This window comes from Brachionichthys hirsutus, chromosome 12 (assembly GCF_040956055.1).
Source record: "Brachionichthys hirsutus isolate HB-005 chromosome 12, CSIRO-AGI_Bhir_v1, whole genome shotgun sequence".
NCBI lineage: Eukaryota > Metazoa > Chordata > Actinopteri > Lophiiformes > Brachionichthyidae > Brachionichthys > Brachionichthys hirsutus.
The window spans coordinates 6,054,523-6,076,430 of record NC_090908.1 but is presented as its reverse complement, the minus strand read 5'-3'; the positions used below and the strand labels follow the sequence as shown (position 1 = coordinate 6,076,430).

General features: G+C 38.2%; 1 protein-coding gene across 1 annotated transcript; it reads left to right on the top strand.

Moving 5' to 3' along the window:
- The first annotated feature begins 1,758 nt into the window (after nt 1-1,758).
- LOC137901903 (sodium channel protein type 2 subunit alpha-like) lies at nt 1,759-20,522 on the top strand. Its single transcript, XM_068745934.1, has 26 exons — nt 1,759-2,022; nt 2,412-2,532; nt 3,482-3,569; nt 3,648-3,776; nt 4,343-4,434; nt 5,120-5,362; nt 5,631-5,694; nt 5,826-5,967; nt 6,811-7,017; nt 7,889-8,155; nt 8,984-9,322; nt 10,271-10,379; nt 10,477-10,715; nt 10,815-10,988; nt 11,080-11,436; nt 11,581-12,057; nt 14,053-14,164; nt 14,262-14,416; nt 14,699-14,872; nt 14,952-15,074; nt 17,097-17,369; nt 17,482-17,538; nt 18,529-18,670; nt 18,803-18,903; nt 18,991-19,261; nt 19,366-20,522. Exons 1-26 carry the CDS (start codon nt 1,759-1,761, stop codon nt 20,520-20,522), a joined length of 5,877 nt encoding a protein of 1,958 aa, XP_068602035.1.
- The last annotated feature ends 1,386 nt before the right edge of the window (nt 20,523-21,908 follow it).

Sequence of the window (21,908 nt, the reverse complement as noted above, 5' to 3'; positions counted from 1 at the left end):
ATGATTCTGTCAAAATAACAGACTGAGTATCTCCAGTAGCTCCACCCTTGGTTGCTTCGGTTCTGTTTTGAGCTCCTGAAATAATCTGTCATGATTTATTTTTTCTGAATTAATACAAAATAGTTTGCGGTTAGTGAAATAAAGTTTTGATTCAAGACTAATGTCTAATGTGCATTACTTATATGCTGAGACTCTGTTAATAATATACGTGTGAATCAGGAGGCGAAGATCAGTCATCATTCAAAGCTCATCACAACTGGCCGACACAGTTCATAATGCTGACAGGCTGCAGATAAAAGCAAGTAGGACTATTTGAAGCTTCAAAGTGGCAGCACTATCTGGAGTTGTGTGAAAAGAGCAGATTGACAGGAGGATGCATACCTCTTTAAAGGTTCGTCACTGCAGGCTGACTTTGTTGGGTGAAGATCAGATCAAGGTTAATTTTGTTGTCATCATACAATGCGATAAGTTTACCTTTTTGTTTTGTCTCAATTGTGCCCTTTTTATCGAACGAACAATGGTAACATGGAGCATCTGCTGTCTTTAAATATCAGAGCAACAAAAGAAATTCACGAGTAGCATATATTGTAAACGACATGTACTGTATTGCACTGTTACAAAGGGCTACATACATTGCTGTGTAAACTGTGGGGGTAAGTACACTTTAAACATTCATTAAATATTTCACATACAAAGCCATAGAACATCCGCACCCATTAGTGTGTATAGATGAACCACTTACTGAAACCCAGACAAAGCCTGTAGAATGCATGACTTGTGCTCGACATTAGTCATTCAAAGGAACATGCTAAGCAGTGCGTCTCAGGAAATGTGATCACAAATTATGGAAAACTTTGGAAAACGATGTATTTTTCTAATCATTTTGACTATGTGTGTGAATGAGCGATCAGGCTCCAAGACATTGGCTGATACCAAGACTGGGGAAACTTTTCCATCATCACAGTGACCACAAAATGTTGTAAGATATATTCCCAAAATTTCACAGCTAAACATTATTGGACATATTTAAATACAATTAGTTATTGTTAATTGTACACTGTTTTCCTAGTTGATCAGGTCACTAATTCGCCTCTCTCTTGAACATTTAAGTACTGTAGATATAAAAACCAATGCACCCAGACACAGATTAAAAGCCAGACGCACCTTCTGCTGCTGTTACATTTGCATCATACATGTACAACATAGAGCTGTGGGCAGTTGATTGACCAATGTGTTTGTGATTGATTTCTTGCGTCACCGTGTGTTGAAGTATTCTATTACACTATTACAGTTACATCAGACCCATAGATTCAGTGCAGTCTCTAGCACATTCATATTTAATACTGCACAGGTCTGCCATCACACCAGTCAGTCCTATTAGGAGGATGAATCTTCTGTCTCAGCCCCGAAGGGAAAAGTGGACTTGCTGTATTTTAAGAGAAGGGCAAGAATCACACCTGGTAGTTGATCATTGTCATGTCAAATTATAATTGTATCTACATAAGTGATGTTAGATCTAATTTTACCAGACCTGACAAATTAGCAAGGCTCATTATAGCCTGCCACTTCCTGAGATCATAATCCCATTATATTGGACTAAAGAGAGGAACCACACCCTCCTGTATGTCCCTCCTGCATGCATGAGAAGCAGCTCTTACTGCTAGAAATGATTTAACTTAGTCCTTTGTTTGTCTAAATCTCTCAGGCCTTTCTCTTGCTGGAGGCCAGCTGTTCATTCTGAAGGTACAGAATGAAAAGATGGCACAGCTGCTTGTACCACCAGGTCCAGACAGCTTCCGGCTTTTCACTCGTGAGTCGCTCAAAGCCATCGAGGCACGCATTGCCGAGGAGAATGCCAAAAAGCCGAAAGGAGAGAAGAGGAAATTCAAAAAGGAAAATGATATCAAGCCGAGCAGTGATTTGGAGGCGGGCAAATCGCTCCCTCTTCTTTATGGTGATGTTGCAAAAGGCTTGGTGTCGACACCGCTGGAGGACCTGGATCCCCACTACTATAATCAGAAAGTAGGTTTTTGTGAATTCAAAATTGACCTTGATGCCTAAGGCATAAAACTACTACTAAAGGTTGAGAAAGATTGTCCATAAAAAAAAATATTGAGTTCCCCAGAAATGCACATTCTCTCATCTAGCACTATTATCATGTGTTGTTAGTTGGCACAAGAACAAGGCCACTGAAGAATGATTAGTAGGGCTAACAACAATTAACCCAATGTGATCTGTGATTTATGCTGGTAATCATGGGGCTCAACTGATGTATGATTAGTGGGTTTAATTTTTCCGTGATAAACCCATGACCTGTCATTTGTTGTTTTCCAAACTATGATGACATTTTGTATGTCTGCCAGGGGTAAATGGGAGAATGTCATATCTCTACTTCTCTCTCTCTCTCTCAGACTTTCATAGTATTAAACAGAGGAAATTTCATCTACCGCTTCAACGCCACTCCTGCCTTGTACCTCCTGAGCTCGTTCAACCCTCTCAGAAGAATATCAATTAAGATTTTGGTACACTCATATCCTTTAAATGAGACATTAGTGTGATAAGCATGAACTATGCTAAAAATCTGTGGTTACTATCTTGAAGATGAATTGGGGACCCAATAATAATAATAATAATAATACATTTAAACAAATTAACTAAATAAGGATGTTTGATTGTCCCAGTAACGTTAGGTTGATAATGTTAAAGAAATTGAGAAAAAAGAATTACAGACACAGAAATATGGGTTTTTTTTATACGGGGACAGTGTAAAATTTAACATTGACCATGTAGCAAAGGTGCATTTGTACCAGGTTGTAGCAAATATGCTGATTAACACCTGTAGACCGTGGAAAGGTCCATGTCACAGATCCAATCACAAATGGACAACTGAAAATGTCTCTATGTGTCGCAGCACAAATCATCATCTACACATATTCAACAATTACACTTAAAACATTCATCCTGATCATGAAGCTACAAAGAGAAAACCCATTCAGACAAGGAGATGTGCAAACTCTATACAGAAAGGCCATGTTGGGAATACGAGAGTTAAACCTTAAACCAACATGACCTTGTTGTTATGAGGCATTATACTACCATGTCACATTTTGGCATATGCCTCACTCTTCCATCAAGTTTCATGAAGATAATCTGGTCCTTTATTTGGCTCCACCACAAAATGTGTTGGTTTCTTCATTTGTTCAAGGCCCTAACTTCCTGTCTGTGTCTTGCAATCTATCAACCACCGGTAGTTCATGTAAAAAAATAAATAAATAAAAAACAAGTCTGCAGTTGTATTTGCTTTCAATTCAAACTTTAATGGGTCCTTCCTTCTGCCAAGTTTCATGAAAATCCATCAAGTAGTTTTTGTGTAACCTTGTTAACAGTGAAACAAACGAGCAAACAAATACAAGTGTGAAGAATAACCTCCAAGATGAGTGTCAATTCCCAAAACTGGTTTCCTTGACAACTGCCTCCAAAATGTTCAGTGTTGTGATCATGTGCACTATCATCGCCAACTGTGTATTTATGACACTGAGTAAACAGCCTGAGTGGGCAAAGAATGTAGAGTAAGTTTGACAACAATTACACATTGAATACAGGAAATACATGCAGTTTAGTTTAACAACTACATTTCTTTTCAACAGGTACACATTTACTACAATATATACGTTTGAATCCCTCGTTAAAATTTTAGCTCGGGGATTTTGCATCGGAAAGTTCACGTTTCTGAGGGATCCCTGGAACTGGCTGGATTTCAGCGTCATTGTCATGGCGTAAGTACTTCAGTCACACGATCAGTCAGTTCGGTTAGTTTAAACAAGTAGTACATATACATACAACTATCAAGGACGGATTGTCATGTGAGCAAACAATTACTTCAATTAATTTTTGTACTCCCTTATGCAATGCTTATTTCTCAGAAAAATGAGAAACTAGACTGAAGCCTGAAAAATAAATGAAACCAAACTAACATGACTACCTATTGAACAGGAATCAGTTAATTTTAGGACGTAGGCTGGTGTTATTCTATATTTGGCTTTCAGTCAACAAATAACCAGACAATGATACACCAGAAGTAAAATATGGAATCTTGTCAGGTTTGTCCTTTAACTTTGGAGCACCTGCTAGATACAGTATCTTATGTCTTATCACATTGACATCATTAGATTCCATTAAAACATCTCCAATGAGCATGCCTCAGTTTACAGCGATAGCTTCAGCAGACACTAACTATACCAGTCATGTTGTTTATCTAGTTAAAATTGCTGGCTTTATTATGTTTTACATCTATGAGTTCTTGTTTATGTGAATATTCCATAATAATTCTGTTTCCCTTTAGGTACGTAACAGAGTTTGTAAGCCTTGGCAATTTTTCAGCTCTTCGGACATTCAGAGTTCTGAGAGCTTTTAAAGCTATTTCAGTGATCCCAGGTAAGCAGTTGGAGTAAGTGCATGTCAGTTAACCTTTTGCTTGATTTCCTCCTGCCCCGTCTCCTGCATTGACCCCACCTTTCCACCTCCTCGTCACAGGTGTGACAGAGAGTTGCTTCATTCATGAGAGCTGTGACATTTGCTTATGAAGGCATAACACTCTCCTGTTACTATAGCATGTCTATCACATCAGCCTTGTTTTTTCCTGTGTTATTTTAATTTATCTGAATAAAAATCCCATTTTGACTGATACAATCCTCAATATTTGCAAAATAATTGCAAACATGTGTTTATTTAAGTATTTCTACTTTTGAGAAAGATCTCAGTCTCCATGTTTCTGTTTATGGGGATTGTGTAAACATTTTGAAAGTGCCAGGAGATAACTTTTGATACTATTTTGCACAGAACAAGGACATTCGAATCTTTAACATAATAATCAAATAATGCATTATGGGTAATGTGGGTGCCAGGTTTAGATATAGGGAAATAGAAAAATAAAACAATGTGTTTTGGCTCTGCTGCATCAATTTTTAGATTTGTCTTTTATTATAAATGACTATTTTGACTTCAATAAAGTTATAGGAGTCCACTTTTCAGGGCTAACTAAGTATTAGTATATGTTATTACCGGTATTTGTATTTGCATTGTGTGCTGTCAGTGAAACGAGTGATCATGTGTCTGACAGGCTTGAAAACCATTGTCGGGGCGTTGTTCCAGTCAGTGAAGAAACTTGCAGATGTGATGATCCTCACTGTGTTTTGCTTGAGCGTCTTCGCCCTCATAGGATTACAGCTGTTCATGGGTCATTTAAAGCAGAAGTGTGTGTTGATGCCGATAAATGATAATTCCACCTCACATAATGTGACCCATGTGAATGGAAGTGACCAGTCAAACGTTTTCAACTGGACTGAGTATTCCCTCAATCAGAGTGAGTTTGTTGTGGTTGTGTCAAAATGTTTTGATTAGACTGCTAGTTTTTTTTTGTTTTTTTTCAATGCATGCTTAATTCCATCATTATCTTGTAAGGTGTATTGTTTTGCCCTCTATAAGAAGCAATAGACTCATAACATTGAACTCTACAATATTATCACAATAGATTATTTTCTCCACCTCACATACTCTTGTATTGGATTGAATAAAGCTGTATTTTATTGGACATATCCGCCAGACTATGATTTCCTTTCATTTCCTACTAGGTAATCATTATTACATCCCAGGCAAACGAGATCCGTTGCTTTGTGGAAATGGCAGTGGAGCTGGGTAAGATTATTCCGCAACTCCCAAAAGACTGAATAGCATATCATTCTTGAATAGATACATCAATTTCCAGGATTACACATTGAACAGTCAGGATGATTTCTTGTGAACTTCATGGACTGTGTTTGTTACAGGCTGTGTCCAGAAGGTTTCGCTTGCGTTAGAGTGGGAAGGAACCCAGACTACGATTACACCAGCTTTGACTCGTTTGGTTGGGCCTTTCTCTCTCTCTTTAGGCTGATGACACAGGATGCCTGGGAAAATCTTTACCAGCAGGTACTGCACTGCAATTTAAAAAAGTGTAAGAAGTACACATTTAAGTAGTTATCTGTAAAATAGTGTTAGATCGATCTATAAAAAGTATATCTTAAGTGGGTAATTTAACTTTATGCTAAACCAAAATCATTATTTTTAAAGAGCTATAAATGCAACCAATGAAAATATAATGATGAGATTCCGAACCATTTTTTTAGTTTTTAAAGTTTTTGTCACTCAGTGTAAAGGTCCTGTAAAGATAATTTCCTCATTATGTCCTGGCAGCTATATTTAACTCCATGTGACATTCTGGTTCTTCCTTGTTCCTTTGGTTTCCTGGTAACCCTATTAAATGTATGCTGGCAGGTTGATGGACTCTGACTTCACGTGCGGTGGAGGATGCTCTGTTTGTATTCACTTCTTCTCACAATTCAGTACATGTGCAGGTCATACTATCTGTATTAAGGAGGGGCTCTGTCAAAGACAAAGCATTCTCACATTACAATATTCGTATAAAAAGTGTTCAAACAAACGTCTAAATGAAGTGCAGGTGCATAATGGTCAGACGGAACAAAGAGTCCCATCATGTCTTATGCAAACACAACTTGAATGGCCCCAAGTAGGCGTCCATTGAATAGGACACTACGATGAGCAGAGGTCCATTCAGAAGCAAAGCTCCCATGAGTAGTACTGTTTGATTAGGAAGCATTACCTGATGTGGACTACAAGTGATCTCGTAGTCAGCATGTGATACCAGCAGTGATATTTGGCATTTGTTCATTTTTAATGTTTGTTTTAACCAACCTGATAATCAATAATCTCAGCACAGTAAAATAATTTATTCTCTCTCCCCCCCCCCCCCAGACTTTGCGGGCTTCAGGGAAGCCCTACATGATCTTTTTTGTACTGGTGATTTTCCTTGGTTCCTTTTACTTGATCAACCTGATCTTGGCTGTAGTAGCCATGGCCTATGAGGAGCAGAGCCAGGCTACTATAAAGGAGGCTAAGGAGAAAGAGGAGGAGTTTCAGGCCATGCTTGAACAGTTGAAACGGCAGCAAGAGGAAGCTCAGGTAAAGCACAATCCCTAGAGTCCCATGTTGCTTAAAGTCATATCACAGTTTTGCACACTGATTCCTAACAACCATAAACTCCACATGAATAGCATTACGTTGGGATGAGCTTTGTATTTAATACTAGAAGAGGGCTGAAAAGGTGAAGCAAATATATCCACCCCCTTCTACAAACCCTTTTCAAGGCACTGATATTCCAGCTCCCCAATGAGGTTGTTGTTCCTCAGATGTTAAGCAGACTGTTATGTCACACAAAATGGCTCTTTTGCTAGTGGATTCCTGACATGCTATCTACACACTAAGTCAGCATTGTACTAACTTTGTTTGGGCAGTGTAAAAAAATAGATTCTACTGTGTGATGGTCTTCTTATAACTGTGTAAACAGGACAACTGGTGGTGAACCTGCATGCAAACTAGTATCACATTGATGAGTCTAACCTACCGGTAACCAGCTAACTGGTCATACAGTTTATATTCCCGTATAAATGGAAAATGTATTGATTTCATAAATAGTGGAATAATTCAGTAATACTGTAAATGCCAATCTGTACTTTAATACAAAGTAAAATTACTCAGTACATCAGTGATGTTGACCCTTAACTAAAGATGAAAAAAAAATCAATGAGGTGGAGTAAAAAGTATTTCCTTTGAACTGTTGTGGAGTTTAAGTATTTTGTTGAAAACCAAATACCGGTACTTCATTGAACCACATATATATCTTTGAATAGAATAAGACGTTTGAAAATGTTATGTTTCAGAAGTCATTACATTCAAGTGTTTATGCCATCTCCTCTATGCAATTAAACCTCAGAAGAATCTTAAAGGTTTTTCCCACTTGTTTATCATCATTGTCCTCTCTTTCCTCTTCTAGGCAGCAGCAACAGCAGCTGCTGCAGAGACGAAGGAGGAATGGAAGGCCAGTGGTGCTGAAAGCTCCTCTGAAGCCTCCAAGCTCAGCTCAAAAAGTGCCAAAGAGAGACGCAATAGACGGAGGAAAAGAAAAGAAGATGAGGGCAAAGGGGCTGATGAGAATGATCCTAAATCAGAGTCACAGGACAGTATGAAGAAATCACGCTGTCGCTTCTCTGTGGATGGAAACCTGCTCAGCAATGACATGAAATTCTCTCCAGCACATCAGGTTTAGTATACTCTGTCAGACCTCCGCAGCATAACTATCTTTATGTGTTGACCTGAGAAGAGTACTCTCTCTTCTCAATTATTTTACTTTTACCGTCTTCAATATGGTAAAAATGAATCAGCCACAAATGATAAAATTCCAACAACTATTAGAAAGATCAGATTGTGCATTACAGTTGGATGAGTAGACATGACTTGTCTACAGTTTCTTTTTCCTAAGGCAAAGCAAAAAAAAATGATTCAATTACTGACAACAGAGCTTGAAATTTATACCTGTTCCAGTAGCCACAATATATTTAAAATTTTAAGATAAAAAGTTAAATCCGTGAGAAGAAGAAGAAGAAGAAATAATTATAAGAAAATTATTATTTCTGTAACTGTGATCACCAAGTTAATAGAAGATAGTTGTTTGATCTTCATGTGTTTGGTTATTTAGCATTTAGATTGAATAATTTCAGGTTTTGCCATTTCTTATGCAGTTAAACCGGATGCAACTTTTCCTTTCCTTTCATTTCTACGATTGAAATGACTTATTTTTTTCATCCTCATTGCTGTCTTCACTGCCATCATCATCATCATCATCATCATCATCATCATCATCATCATCCTCTTCATTGTCTTCATGAGCATCTTCTATACTTGTCAATCATTCTCAAGATGCATTTATTTTATTTGACAGTTTCCCTTCTTGAATGATTCTGATAATTATCGCCAACACCATCTCATTCATCATCATCATCAAGCTTTATCTTCGTCTGCATCATCGCCGACCTTGCTTTTTTACAATTGGCTTGTATCATCTATACACTGAAGTATCTTTCTCTCCTAGTCCTTTCTGAGTTTTCGTGGACCCCTGTTCTCCTCCAGACGGAACAGCAGGACCAGTATTTTCAGTTTCCAAAGCCAAGTACAGGACATGGGCTCCGAAAATGGTTTTGCCGATGATGAGAGCAGCATTTTTGAGGACAACCTGAGACGGACGGGCTCTTTGTTTCTCCCCAGGAGTTGTGATCGACGCAGCAGTAGTATGAGCCAGTACAGCTTCTTATCACATCTCCTACTTCCATCCAGTGGGATAAAGCACAGCTCTGTAGACTGCAATGGGGTTGTGTCTCTGGTGGGTGGGAATTCACTCCCATCATCACCTGTGGGCCTCCATCTTCCTAGAGTGACGGTAGATATGGCCTCCAAAGGAGAGAATGTAAGAAAGGGTTATTTGGAGCAGATAGTACGATTTGATTTGCATATAACCTACTTTATCTTTTTAAATTTTCTTCTTTTTGTTTGTGATTGGTTTTTCAAATTTCATTTATTAATTCTACAAATTCAATTGTATTTGTTTTTGTTGTCGTCTGAAACTAGTTTGTAGTTGTTGAATGATTTATATGTTGAAGATCAGCCATTGGATTCTATTGATTACCTCCCCTGTGTTGGTCTGTCTGTCTGTCTGTCTGTCTGTTAGCAAGATAATTCAAAATGTTCTGGACGGATCTTGATGAAATTTTCAAGAAATGTTGGGAATCTTACCAGGGACAGTAGATACGATTTTGGTGATGATCCTGGATTCTGGATCATATTGAACGTTTTGGTAATTGCAGTCAATAGAGCTTCAAAATTTGTTCCTCAATTTCTCAGTTAATTATTGACCAATGTTTATGTATTTGACACAGTCATGTAGGGTGAGGACCTCTATCTTACCACCAAATTTTATCTGGATCGGATCCAAAATGGAGTCAGTAAGAAATAAATTACATTGAAAACCCCATTTACGGATTCAAACAATCTGTTAAAAATACACATCAACTCCTATTCACTTTTTATTTTCATGGTTGGTTTATAACGATTCCAAGACTGTACTGTTCATCATCATACATTATCATTTTATTTCTTAATAAGCAAAATATCAGAACTTGCAACGAAGGCTGAGAGAAATTGATATTTTGCAGTTATTTTTCAAATATTTGTTTAATTTAAAAACATTTGGTACTTTTACGCTTTCGCGTATCATTCCATTGTGATATGTGAGCTTAACTGCAGCTTCTGGCCACTGGGTCAGAGTTCTATTCATTGTAGCCCGTGTAACATTTGTGTCTGTAACAATTGTCTCAATCTTAAGGCTGACACCACCGATACAGAGTACAGACAGGCTGGTGACTTCATTGAAGACCCAGAGACAAGACAGAGAGTTCATAGTACAGCTAGTGTAATAACCAGCACAATGGAGGGTAGGTACAGCACATCTTGGTATTAACATTTTGTCTTGATATTACATAAACAGCATTTTTAGATTATTTTTCTGTGTTCTCTCATTATGTGCATCAGAGCTTGAAGAGTCAAGACAAAAGTGTCCTCCATGCTGGTATAACTTTGCCCACACCTTCCTCATCTGGGAATGTTGCCCACTATGGCTGAAGATCAAGAAGGCGGTTAAGTTAATTGTGATGGACCCATTTGCAGACTTAACAATCACAATATGCATTGTACTGAACACGTTGTTTATGGCAATGGAACATCATCCTATGGCTCCGAGTTTCAGCAGAATGCTGACTGTGGGAAATGTGGTAAGTGGATTTTGAAATGTCAAATTCTGGAAACTCTACTTTAAATACTGCAAGAGATGCAGATGTTTAGTATATCTTCCCCCCCCCCCGCCGCCAAAGGTCTTCACTGTCATCTTCACGGCTGAAATGGTCCTCAAGATTGTTGCTTTGGACCCATACTATTATTTTCAGAAGGGTTGGAATATTTTTGATGGAATCATTGTTAGTTTAAGCTTGATGGAGCTTTTTCTGGCAGATGTGGTAGGCATGTCTGTCCTGAGATCATTCAGATTGGTATGTATGGATGTGTCTGTTTCACATTTTACCTTTACATTTTGGTGCACAAACGCTGGTGAAATTACTTGTCTTTCTTTTCTTTTCACAGCTAAGAGTATTCAAGTTGGCTAAATCGTGGCCCACTCTGAATACACTTATCAAAATTATTGGCAATTCAGTTGGGGCTTTGGGCAACCTGACACTGGTGCTGGCCATCATCGTGTTCATATTTGCAGTAGTGGGCATGCAACTCTTTGGAAAAAGCTACAAGGACTGTGTGTGTAAAATTTCTAAGGACTGCATTCTGCCCCGTTGGCACATGAACGACTTCTTCCATTCATTCCTCATTGTGTTCCGAGTGCTTTGTGGAGAGTGGATAGAGACCATGTGGGACTGCATGGAGGTGGCTGGGATGACGATGTGCATCATTGTCTACATGATGGTCATGGTTATTGGAAACCTTGTGGTACATTAAAATCTCTTATGGTTGATTCATTAGTCCAACATGTCTAACTTCCAGATCCATTTTTATAGATACACCTTATTTGTTGTTGGTACAAGAGCAAAAAGATGTATCAATCTTACATGAAGTCATCTCATTGTCTGATAGGTGCTGAACTTGTTCCTGGCCTTGCTGTTGAGTTCATTCAGTGCCGACAACCTGGCAGCAACAGAAGATGACAGTGACACTAATAATTTGCAAATTGCAATTGGACGGATTCAGAGAGGAATTGCTTTTACTAAGTCCTTTCTCCGAAGCGGCTGCAACAGTGCATGTCTCAGGAATGAGAAGAAAGGGACGAGTGAGGACAAATCTCTGGATGACCTCCAAAAACCTTTAGGGTCAAATGGTGTCCCTAACCATATCATCAAAGACTTTCCTAAGAACGGCAACGGGGATGTGACTGGAGTGGACAAAAGTGGAAACAAATATATAGTCAGCAGCAGGAGTGATGATTCTATAATGTCCTTTATCAACAACCCAAGTGTGACTGTCACCGTACCTATTGCTGTGGGCGAGTCTGACTTTGAGAACCTCAACACGGAGGACTTCAGCAGTACCTCATCTGATGCAGCATGCCATGTGGTAAGCATGCTACATTTAGTCCAATTGCTAAGTTGTCATTTTAGCTCTATTACAACAAACATCTTTTTATCTGTTTTAACAAACATGTTGTTGTAGTTCAGTGGTTCTCAATAGTTTTCTGTTCAACCCCCTAAACTAAAATAAAAGAATAAATAAAGATTATAGATCAAACAAAAAATACCTTTTTTAATCTTGTTTTAAGCCTGAACCAAAAAAGATTTAACGTGCATGAATTTGCCTCAAGAAATTTAAATCCTTATGTAAACTATAAACAATCATGGTGAGTTAATTCACTACATGTAGACGTGAAAGTGCCACTGTCACCTACTGTAGCGGATGTACAATTACACTTTATTATAGTATTGCAATGAAAAGGCAGATGGCAATGAAATATGAGCATCTGACGTGACATTTCTGCTGAAGAGCCCCCACACCACAACTATTTAATGAGTAGAAGCCATATAGACAGGAAAATGCCAGTCTGAAGATTGCATTATGTGCCATTTAAATCTGAGTGCTTGATAGAAAAACACTCCTCTTTAGGGGACTGCTTGATTTGTGTTTGCGAAAAGCTCAGAATGCAAATGAAAGAAAACACTGACTATAAATATTAGATTATTGAAAAGTTAGCCTTTCTAATTTATTTAATGTAGGAATATTTAGTTGTTTAAGATTGTGTCTGACCAGTAAATATTTTTTTAACCTCCATACATATTTGTATGTAAATATTTGTAAGCAAACTCATTGTTATTGCTTGATTGCTCTCAAACTTTTAGCATATGAATGAATATGACCACTTGCTATACACATCATGGAAATTATTTTTTTACACTTTATTTTACATTGTTAATTAATTTCTCATTTGCATCAAGGGTCGGGCAACTTCTTTTTAACAGATCTGTCATCCTTATTTATTTTCCAGTATGTGGGAATATTTTCAGTGTTTCTTCATAATTTTTTTGTGATTTGAATTTACTAAATTAATTTAAATAAAATTTGTTTGCTAATTTATTTTATTTTGATAATGATTCAGAAACAGCAGGAGTGGATTTTTGCAATGATACACCACACAACCAACCAGGTTATATTTTTAAAGCCAAAATCATATTGAGATGATAACGCATTGGTGGAGTGTGATGATTTGATCTCAGTACATACATGATTTTCCATCTCAAAAAGTAATGAAGGAAATATAATAGTGTTACACAAACAGAATGGCGTATTTAAGCACGGACCATCAACACTGACTTGACACGCAGTGCATGGCCGTGACATACTTTCATCATTCCCTGCACTTCATTAGCTTATCCCAAGACAGCCTAGTGGTACTGCATTCTCTAGAAAGATATTGGAGCTGTTTTCATCCACCACCACGCTAAATAGTCCGTAGGTGTGAGTGTGTGAGACTGATTGTCTCTGTGTTGCCCTGCGATGGACTGGCGGCTTGTACAGGGTGTACCCCGGGTGTACCCCGCCTCTCGCCCATTGACTGCTGGGATTGGCTCCAGCTTGGCCCGCAACCCGATGACGGAATAAGCGGTTGGATAATGAATGAATGAATGTGCAGATTTTGTTTGTCTCTACGGCTAAACCAATGTTTGACAGTTAAAACAAGTCATCCTTTACATGCTTGTAGAATGCCTTTATCTCTATAGTCTTCTTCGTATAAATAAATAATGACAGATCATTGACATCTTTAAAATGATAATGAAATATTCAGCATTAGAGAATTACCTGTGTTCTCCTACCTTGAGTGTAAATTATGAAAAGCCAAGATAACAGTAACAACTCTCATGCAGAGTCTCTATTGTCTTTCAACTATTGAAAGGGTGTCACAATTTAGATGTAAGATTACAGCACATACTCATTCATGCATGCTGATTGTGTTAGCATCACACGTGTCATTCAAACATGATGATAAAGCATGTCAATGAAGTCCTCCATACCAACTCCTTGACTCCACTTCATCTGCAGATGATAGATGATGATGGTCAGCTCAGCTCTTCTGAGGGGAGCACAGTGGACTGTCTACCAGGTGGAGAGGGCGGAGAGTCCATCGACTTTGAACTGGAAGACACAATGGAACCTGATGCCTGTTTTCCTGATGGTAAACACAAAAACTACTGCCACCAGTTCACCTGGTACAAGCCAGGTGTTTGACACCTCATATCACAAATGGCCATCATCCCTTTGTCTCTGCCTAGGCTGTGTGCAACAGTTCCAGTGTTGCCAGGTAAATGTGGATGTGGGCAGGTGGAAGATGTGGTGGACGCTAAGAAAGACCTGTTACCAGATAGTGGAGCATAACTGGTTTGAGAGCTTCATCATTTTCATGATCCTGCTTAGCAGCGGAGCTCTGGTGAGTTTGAGCAAGAACAAAATTATCAATCCAGTTGTTTTTCAATGCCAGATTTTACTGTATTTACATTTCCAGCAACCTTTTGAGTGGAAGAGGATTTTCAAGCTACTGTTACTGTGGAGTGTCTCATTTGTGGTTCTTCAGCGTGTCCTACTGTTGTGTGTTTTCACTGCTGTGGTTGAATGCAACTATAGAAAATAATGTTGTTGTTTTCAATTCATGGTGGTAATGATGTGTTTATGTTTGCAGTTTGTTTTTCACTGTTTCTTTCTACTCTTCCAGGCATTTGAAGATGTCTACATTGAGCAGAAAAAGACTATCAAAGCCACGTTGGAGTTTTCAGACAAAATCTTTACTTACATCTTTATTCTGGAAATGTTACTAAAGTGGGTGGCATATGGTTTTGCCAAGTATTTCACAAATGCCTGGTGCTGGCTGGACTTCCTCATTGTTGATGTAAGGACGACTCACACAGAAACATGAAAATGTTTCCACTTATCCACTTATCTCACATCTTTGAATTTATGTGTTACAGGTCTCACTGGTCAGTTTGGTGGCCAATGCTATTGGATATTCTGACCTCGGTGCCATCAAGTCTCTGAGGACCCTGAGAGCTCTGAGACCCCTGAGAGCCCTGTCGCGGTTCGAAGGCATGAGGGTAAGAGTCACCGGATTTGCATACCCACTTAGAGCCATGATGCATTATCGGCCATCAGCTAGCTGTACTGCTTGAGTTGGTGAAGAGCAGTGAATAACTTTGCAAGCCTAAGATAATAATAATAATAATAATGCATTGATTTTATATAGTGCTTTTCTAGATACTCAAAGACGCTTTACATTGTATGTGCATTATTCATTCACTCCATACTTGGTAAGATGAGAGGAGCGAGGCTGCCAGTTTGCGCCATCGGCCCTCCTGACCACCACTGACATTCACTCGCTCACTACATTCACACAGGCAATGTGGGTGAAGTGTCTTGCCTAAGGACACAGCGATCATAGGACGACCCTCTCAACCACCTGCGCCACCGTCGCCCCAGATGGAAGATGACCCAATATTGTTGCATATCGAAGCATTTTAGTCATTCCCTTATCCTCTTTCTCCAGCTGTTTATTATCAGATATTAAAAAGATGATTATACCGAAATATGCACCAATGTTGCAGGAATTTGATGAATAGTTTGTCATTTTGGGTCATGAGCTTATCCACTTTCTTGCTGAGATGTATTAATTAATTTCATTTTCTCAACCACTCTCTCCGTAACCGGGTTGCGGGTGTTGCTGGAGCCTATCCCAGCAGTGTATGGGCGAGAGGCAGGGTACACCCTGGACAAGCCGCCAGTTCATCGCAGGGCCACACATAGACAATCAGTCTCACACACTCACACCTACGGACTATTTAGCGTAACCAATTTGCCTAAGCAGCATGTTTTTGGTGACAGTATCACACTTTTTTGCATGGAAAATGCAGATTGGGGGAAAAATCTAATTTAGGATGTAGTAGAAGTCTCAAAAACTGTATCAAATATGATACAAGATAGTTATTTATGAAGCTAGAGCAAATAGATAGTTGCCTTTGCTAAGAGAGGGTAGCAGGAGTGGTGTAAAAGCTTTTGCTGTCATACATTTACAGTAAATTACTCTTCCATTACATCTAATACTAGGAAATTTACTTGTTATGTCTCAGTTATTTGGTCCAATCATTACAAAAACTATGGTAAGGAAAATAATCGACTCACTCACTACTCCCAGAGATGAAATATGGGCATACACTACTACTATTTTAGTAGTAGTAGTAGTAGTAGTAGTGTGGTTTACATTAAACATAGAATATAACACGTTATCAAAATATTATTTATGCAAAGATAAATTAACCTTACCTTGACTTTTCCTAATAAATACTACAAAAAAAAAAGTGACATTCACTCAGAATTAAACTGAATGACCAATTACCACAAAATAAAAAAGATTCTTGCCTCACACCATTGCAATATATTGCTGTGCCATGCACGCATGTTCTAATCAGGGTTTGAATACTTATGTAACTGAAGGGGGAGGGTTTGTAGTCTTTTGAAATCAATTCACCATATATTGATTAGTTACATTCATATTGTGACACTAGATTTACACCACTGTGAATGATGAATTCTCCTCATGAAAGCCAGTAAATATCCAGTATTATTTCATGTGCATCTGTAAGGCTACCTTCATTTCCATTGTAATGTTACATTTGACACACGTGTGTGTGGAGACACGCTCCCCCTGATTGTGCTCCGTACGTCCAGCTCTCTCTCCTGCATGAGTCGAAGAAGAGCAGAGTAGATAACGTTTATTTTTTGTGGCAATGTTTTTGTGTGTGCTAAAAACGTCCCTCACAGTTTACCATGGTAGCATGCATGCGCGTGGGCTCGCTATGAACGTACTTTTGCTTCCGGGTTTAGAGCATTTCTGGCAGAGCGGTTTGAGACAGAAAAGGGGGCCGCTGTCATGCAGCATCTGTTTGCTATTTAGACCAAAGACTGGCCCAGATATTTCATATACAGTAAGTGTTTGGGAACTGCATTAACTTGTGGAAAAAGTGTATAATATGGGACCTTTAATGTACTGTGCCGTGCACCTATTCTACATTATTTGGCTTATGCCTGCTACAAAAAGGCTTCGTTTGTGTATTGTGGTGCAGGTGGTTGTCAATGCCTTGCTAGGGGCCATCCCATCCATCTTCAATGTGCTGCTGGTATGTCTCATCTTCTGGCTCATCTTCAGCATCATGGGAGTCAATTTATTTGCCGGGAAGTTCCACGTTTGTGTCAACAGAACCACAGATACACCTTTCCTTGCATCAGAGGTGAAGACCAAGAATGACTGTTTAGACTTGGGCACTGATGCTCGCTGGAAGAACCTCAAAGTAAATTTTGACAATGTTGGCTTTGGGTATCTTGCACTGCTACAAGTGGTAAGTAACTATATTTGATGAATGTAGGAATTTGTGTTTGTGATATTGTTGGAAAAAATATAAAAAGGTCAAGGACGGTATTTTTTCTTGAATATTGTTTAATTTTATACAGGCAACATTCAAGGGCTGGACGGACATCATGTATGCTGCTGTGGATTCTCAAAGCAAGGTTACATTTCTTTGTGTTTTATAATCCTTTCAAAACATTATCTATGGTCCTCATATTTTAATAACAGTTATAAATATGTTTAGTTCTCTTACAGTAGTTATCTCTCTACATATGCCAATCTTTAAATGGCTAAAAAAGAAATCAATCATTTACAGAAATAATTTCAGTAACACATAGATGCTCTGTTGTTAGTTTACTAAATATAAAGTGCACTGTATTTTTTAATCTGGGTGAACTGATTTGCATACTGACATTCATTTCATATGCCACACTAAATGAAATCACATCAGCACAAGCGTTTACTTCATTTTAGTGTTCAGGCATGGACAACTTCAAAATGACAAGGATATGGATATCAGCCTACATCAGGTTGTATTTTAAAATGTTCAGCAAATGAGCAAATATTCTCAACAGAAATGTGACAACTAAAATTAACACGCTAACCAGCCAGCCATAATACCTTTTTGTAACTCGAGAGGTAACAGGCCAAAACATATATTCACTTATTAAACAGGAGATGCAGCCATAATTCTTATGGGGTATCTGTTATTTATTAAAGAAAAGGATAGACATACATTTTTCTTCCTTATGACTGCCATCTGACTTTTCCCTCCATCTCTCTCTGTACCCCCTCCTGTCTCCTGTCTGACTTATTCAACCCCAATAATTAGAGCCACAGTAATATATATATAGCAATTAACATGCAAATTGTCTTTAAATTAGTTTTATTTGTTGTTAATGCAGTATCATAACTCAGTGGTGAATGGTTTTACTATGATCACCTGCTGTCTGTGGAAAAAACAGTTACACTTTGTACAGTATGAAATCCGATGGCAGTTGCAATAATTATTGGGTTGCTCTGAACAAATACAAATACAAGCTCAAGGGTTGGTTTCCTCCTTGAGAATATCAGAACCTGTAGCATAAAATTGCTTTTGCTGTTAATTCCTGTTGGCATATCAATGACTCAGTTTTCTCTGAATATTATAGCCAGATGAACAGCCAGCCTATGAGATCAACCTGAAGATGTACCTTTATTTTGTTGTTTTCATCATATTTGGAGCTTTTTTCACACTCAATCTCTTTATTGGTGTCATCATAGACAATTTCAACCAGCAGAAGAAAAAGATAAGTGTCAAGTCTTTGCTTTGAACAAACTTTTACATTTCTATTTATTTTTACATGATTGCATTATTGAAAAGAATGACCCTCATTTTGTCTTTGTGCAGTGATTTAACAGGTTTTATATCCCCTCTTTACCTAGGAGGTCAAGACATCTTCATGACTGAAGAGCAGAAAAAATACTACAATGCCATGAAAAAGTTGGGGTCAAAGAAACCACAAAAACCTATTCCTAGACCAGCAGTATGCAACTCTAAATTGTCAGCGTGTAATCTGTATTAGAGTAATGAACTATTACTTATGTATTTATCCTCTTTGTGTATTTTTCAGAACAAATTTCAAGGATACATCTTTGACTTCACCACAAAACAAGCATTTGATATTGTTATAATGGTTTTAATATGGCTTAATATGGTGGCCATGATGGTGGAAACTGCTGACCAGTCAGAGGATAAGGACAAAGTTCTCTACGTCATAAATATAGCATTCATTATTCTCTTTGCTGGAGAGTGTTTGTTGAAGATGATCTCACTTCGCCATTACTATTTCACAAATGGCTGGAATGTATTTGATTTCATCGTCGTCATCCTTTCAATCATTGGTATGACTCAACTCTGATAACTGAGATACTGTTTTGTGATAATTGTTTTCAGTGTGCACGTGTTGTTAACTTTTCATTTAACATGTTTTGTTTCATTTCCTCAGGTGTTTTTCTTGCAGAGGTGATAGAGAAGTATTTTGTTTCACCAACCTTGTTCAGAGTCATCCGTTTGGCCCGGATTGGCCGTGTCCTCCGCCTTATTAAAAGTGCAAAAGGAATCCGCACACTCTTGTTTGCCTTGATGATGTCACTTCCTGCCTTGTTCAACATTGGTCTCTTGCTCTTCTTGGTGATGTTTATCTATGCCATCTTTGGCATGTCAAATTTTGCTTATGTCAAGAAGGAAGCAGGGATTGATGACCTATTCAATTTTGAGACATTTGGCAACAGCATGATCTGTTTGTTCCAGATCACCACATCGGGAGGGTGGGATCGCCTGCTAGCTCCCATTCTCAACAAATATGCAGATGATTGCAGCAACAACACAGAGAACCCTGGTAGTTCTGTGAAAGGAGACTGTGGCAATCCTCCTGTGGGAATTGCCTTCTTTGTGAGCTATATCATCATCTGTTTCTTAATTGTGATAAATATGTACATCGCTGTCATCCTGGAGAACTTCAGTGTAGCCACCGAGGAGAGTGCGGACCCACTAAGTGAGGATGATTTTGAAATGTTTTATGAGGTATGGGAAAGGTATGATCCTCATGCAACGCAGTTTGTGGAATACAATAAACTGACAGAATTTGCAGATGCTCTTGCGCCACCGTTACGCATAGCCAAGCCTAACAGAATTGAACTGATATCTATGGATCTACCCATGGTGAACGGTGAACGCATTCACTGCCTGGATATCCTATTTGCATTCACAAAACGGGTTCTGGGTGAGGGTGGGGAGATGGATGTTCTAAGAGCGCAGATGGAAGAACGCTTCATGGCATCCAACCCCTCTAAAGTATCCTATGAACCCATTACTACAACCCTCCGCCGCAAACAGGAGGACATGTCGGCCATTGTCATCCAGAGAGCTTACAGAGAATATGCAAAAACACAAGCTGGTAAGCCCTCTGTCACATTCAGTAATAACATTCAAAAGAGTGAAAAAAACAGTTTTTTCACAGAAAAGCCTGAAGAAATTTCTGATAGAAGTGAAGTGGCACCCTCAACGGCCCCGCAACCTTCAAGTAACAGTGAGACGGTGAATGGAAGGAACAAGTACGAAAAGGACAAAAGTGAAAGAGAGGTTGTGGGCAAAGATGTGTAAGAAAAAGAATGCTGGAGATGGAACAAAGATATTTTCATTAATAGCAAAATGTTTACAACCTTTGAAAGTGACTAAGGCATCCACTGGACTCCCTTATTTACAATGGATATCTATGCCAAACTGACCATGCTTACTTTAGTCCAACGACTGGTCGCTAAAATAGAAATGTGGCTCTCACCAGCTGCAGTGGCTGAGTTACGGAAAAACCTTTTTTTTTTTGCTGAACGTAGGGATGGGAAATTGTTCTGAACACATTAGTTATGCTTCGACTTCTATTGAAGCTAGTTCTGCTATTCATTGTCTTAAATTATTGTTATATCACTGACTGTAGTACTTCATCAAATAAATGTTCAAGCAGATACAAATTTTCTAATATTATTACTTTAAGATTCATATTTTGGTTTAATGTCTTTTTACACAGTTTTTTTTTACTCTTCAAAGTTGTCCCTTCAGGGGTACTCTTTAAAGCAAGTAGCATTATTTTAAAGCTACCTGTGCTGACTGATAGTACTTGGAATACTTGACAAATACAAGAGATGTTTGGATTCAGTACAAATTTAGACCTGCATGCACGATTATGCATGCAAGATTGTAGCTTTCTGTCAGTGTCCATCATGCTTCATGATGCAAAATACACTTTTTAATACACTACAGAAACAGATTTGGCCTAAAGTCCAACGAAACAAACAAAAACAAAAAGTGCATCAATTTTTTTTCACATCTGTTTTTCATTTATTTCATGTTATCTTTCATAGCTACTTTAATGATAAACCTCACTGTGTATTATGTTATTGTTAGGAAATGATGGTTGAGTTTTTATTGCTAGTGATAAGAAACCAAATATATTCTCTATGTTCGGTTGTATAAAGCCTGGGATTCAATGCATTCAGCTGGAGCCATCCAAATAATTATATTCATTATATTTTTTCTTCCTGTGTTTAAATAATGCTGATGTTATAAGACTCTGGTGTCTGAGCTTTACTCATTCAGTCTCAAACAGCCAATTGTATTTCTAAAATAGTGCCTTGAAAAAATATTTTGTTTGTTGCTTTGTTTGTTTTTATAGTTTATTTCTTAATATTTCTCATGATAAATATCTTAATTGAGTGAAAAATGCCTCAGAATATACCAAATGATTGTTTCAAGGACGTGACATCACACATCTCGTGCCGTCAGCTGTTTCCTTCCTATGTTTACATTATATAGTGGCAGCCATGCTACTCTTGCCAGCTTCACGTAGCTATGACATCCACCCTAATCTGTGTCACAACTACATCTATTGGTCCATGCTATTAAAGTATAATTCCATTCATGTAAGTATATTTTGCATGTATTTGAAAGTTCAGTACTTACACTATACTTTATGCATAATGAAAGAATGTTTTG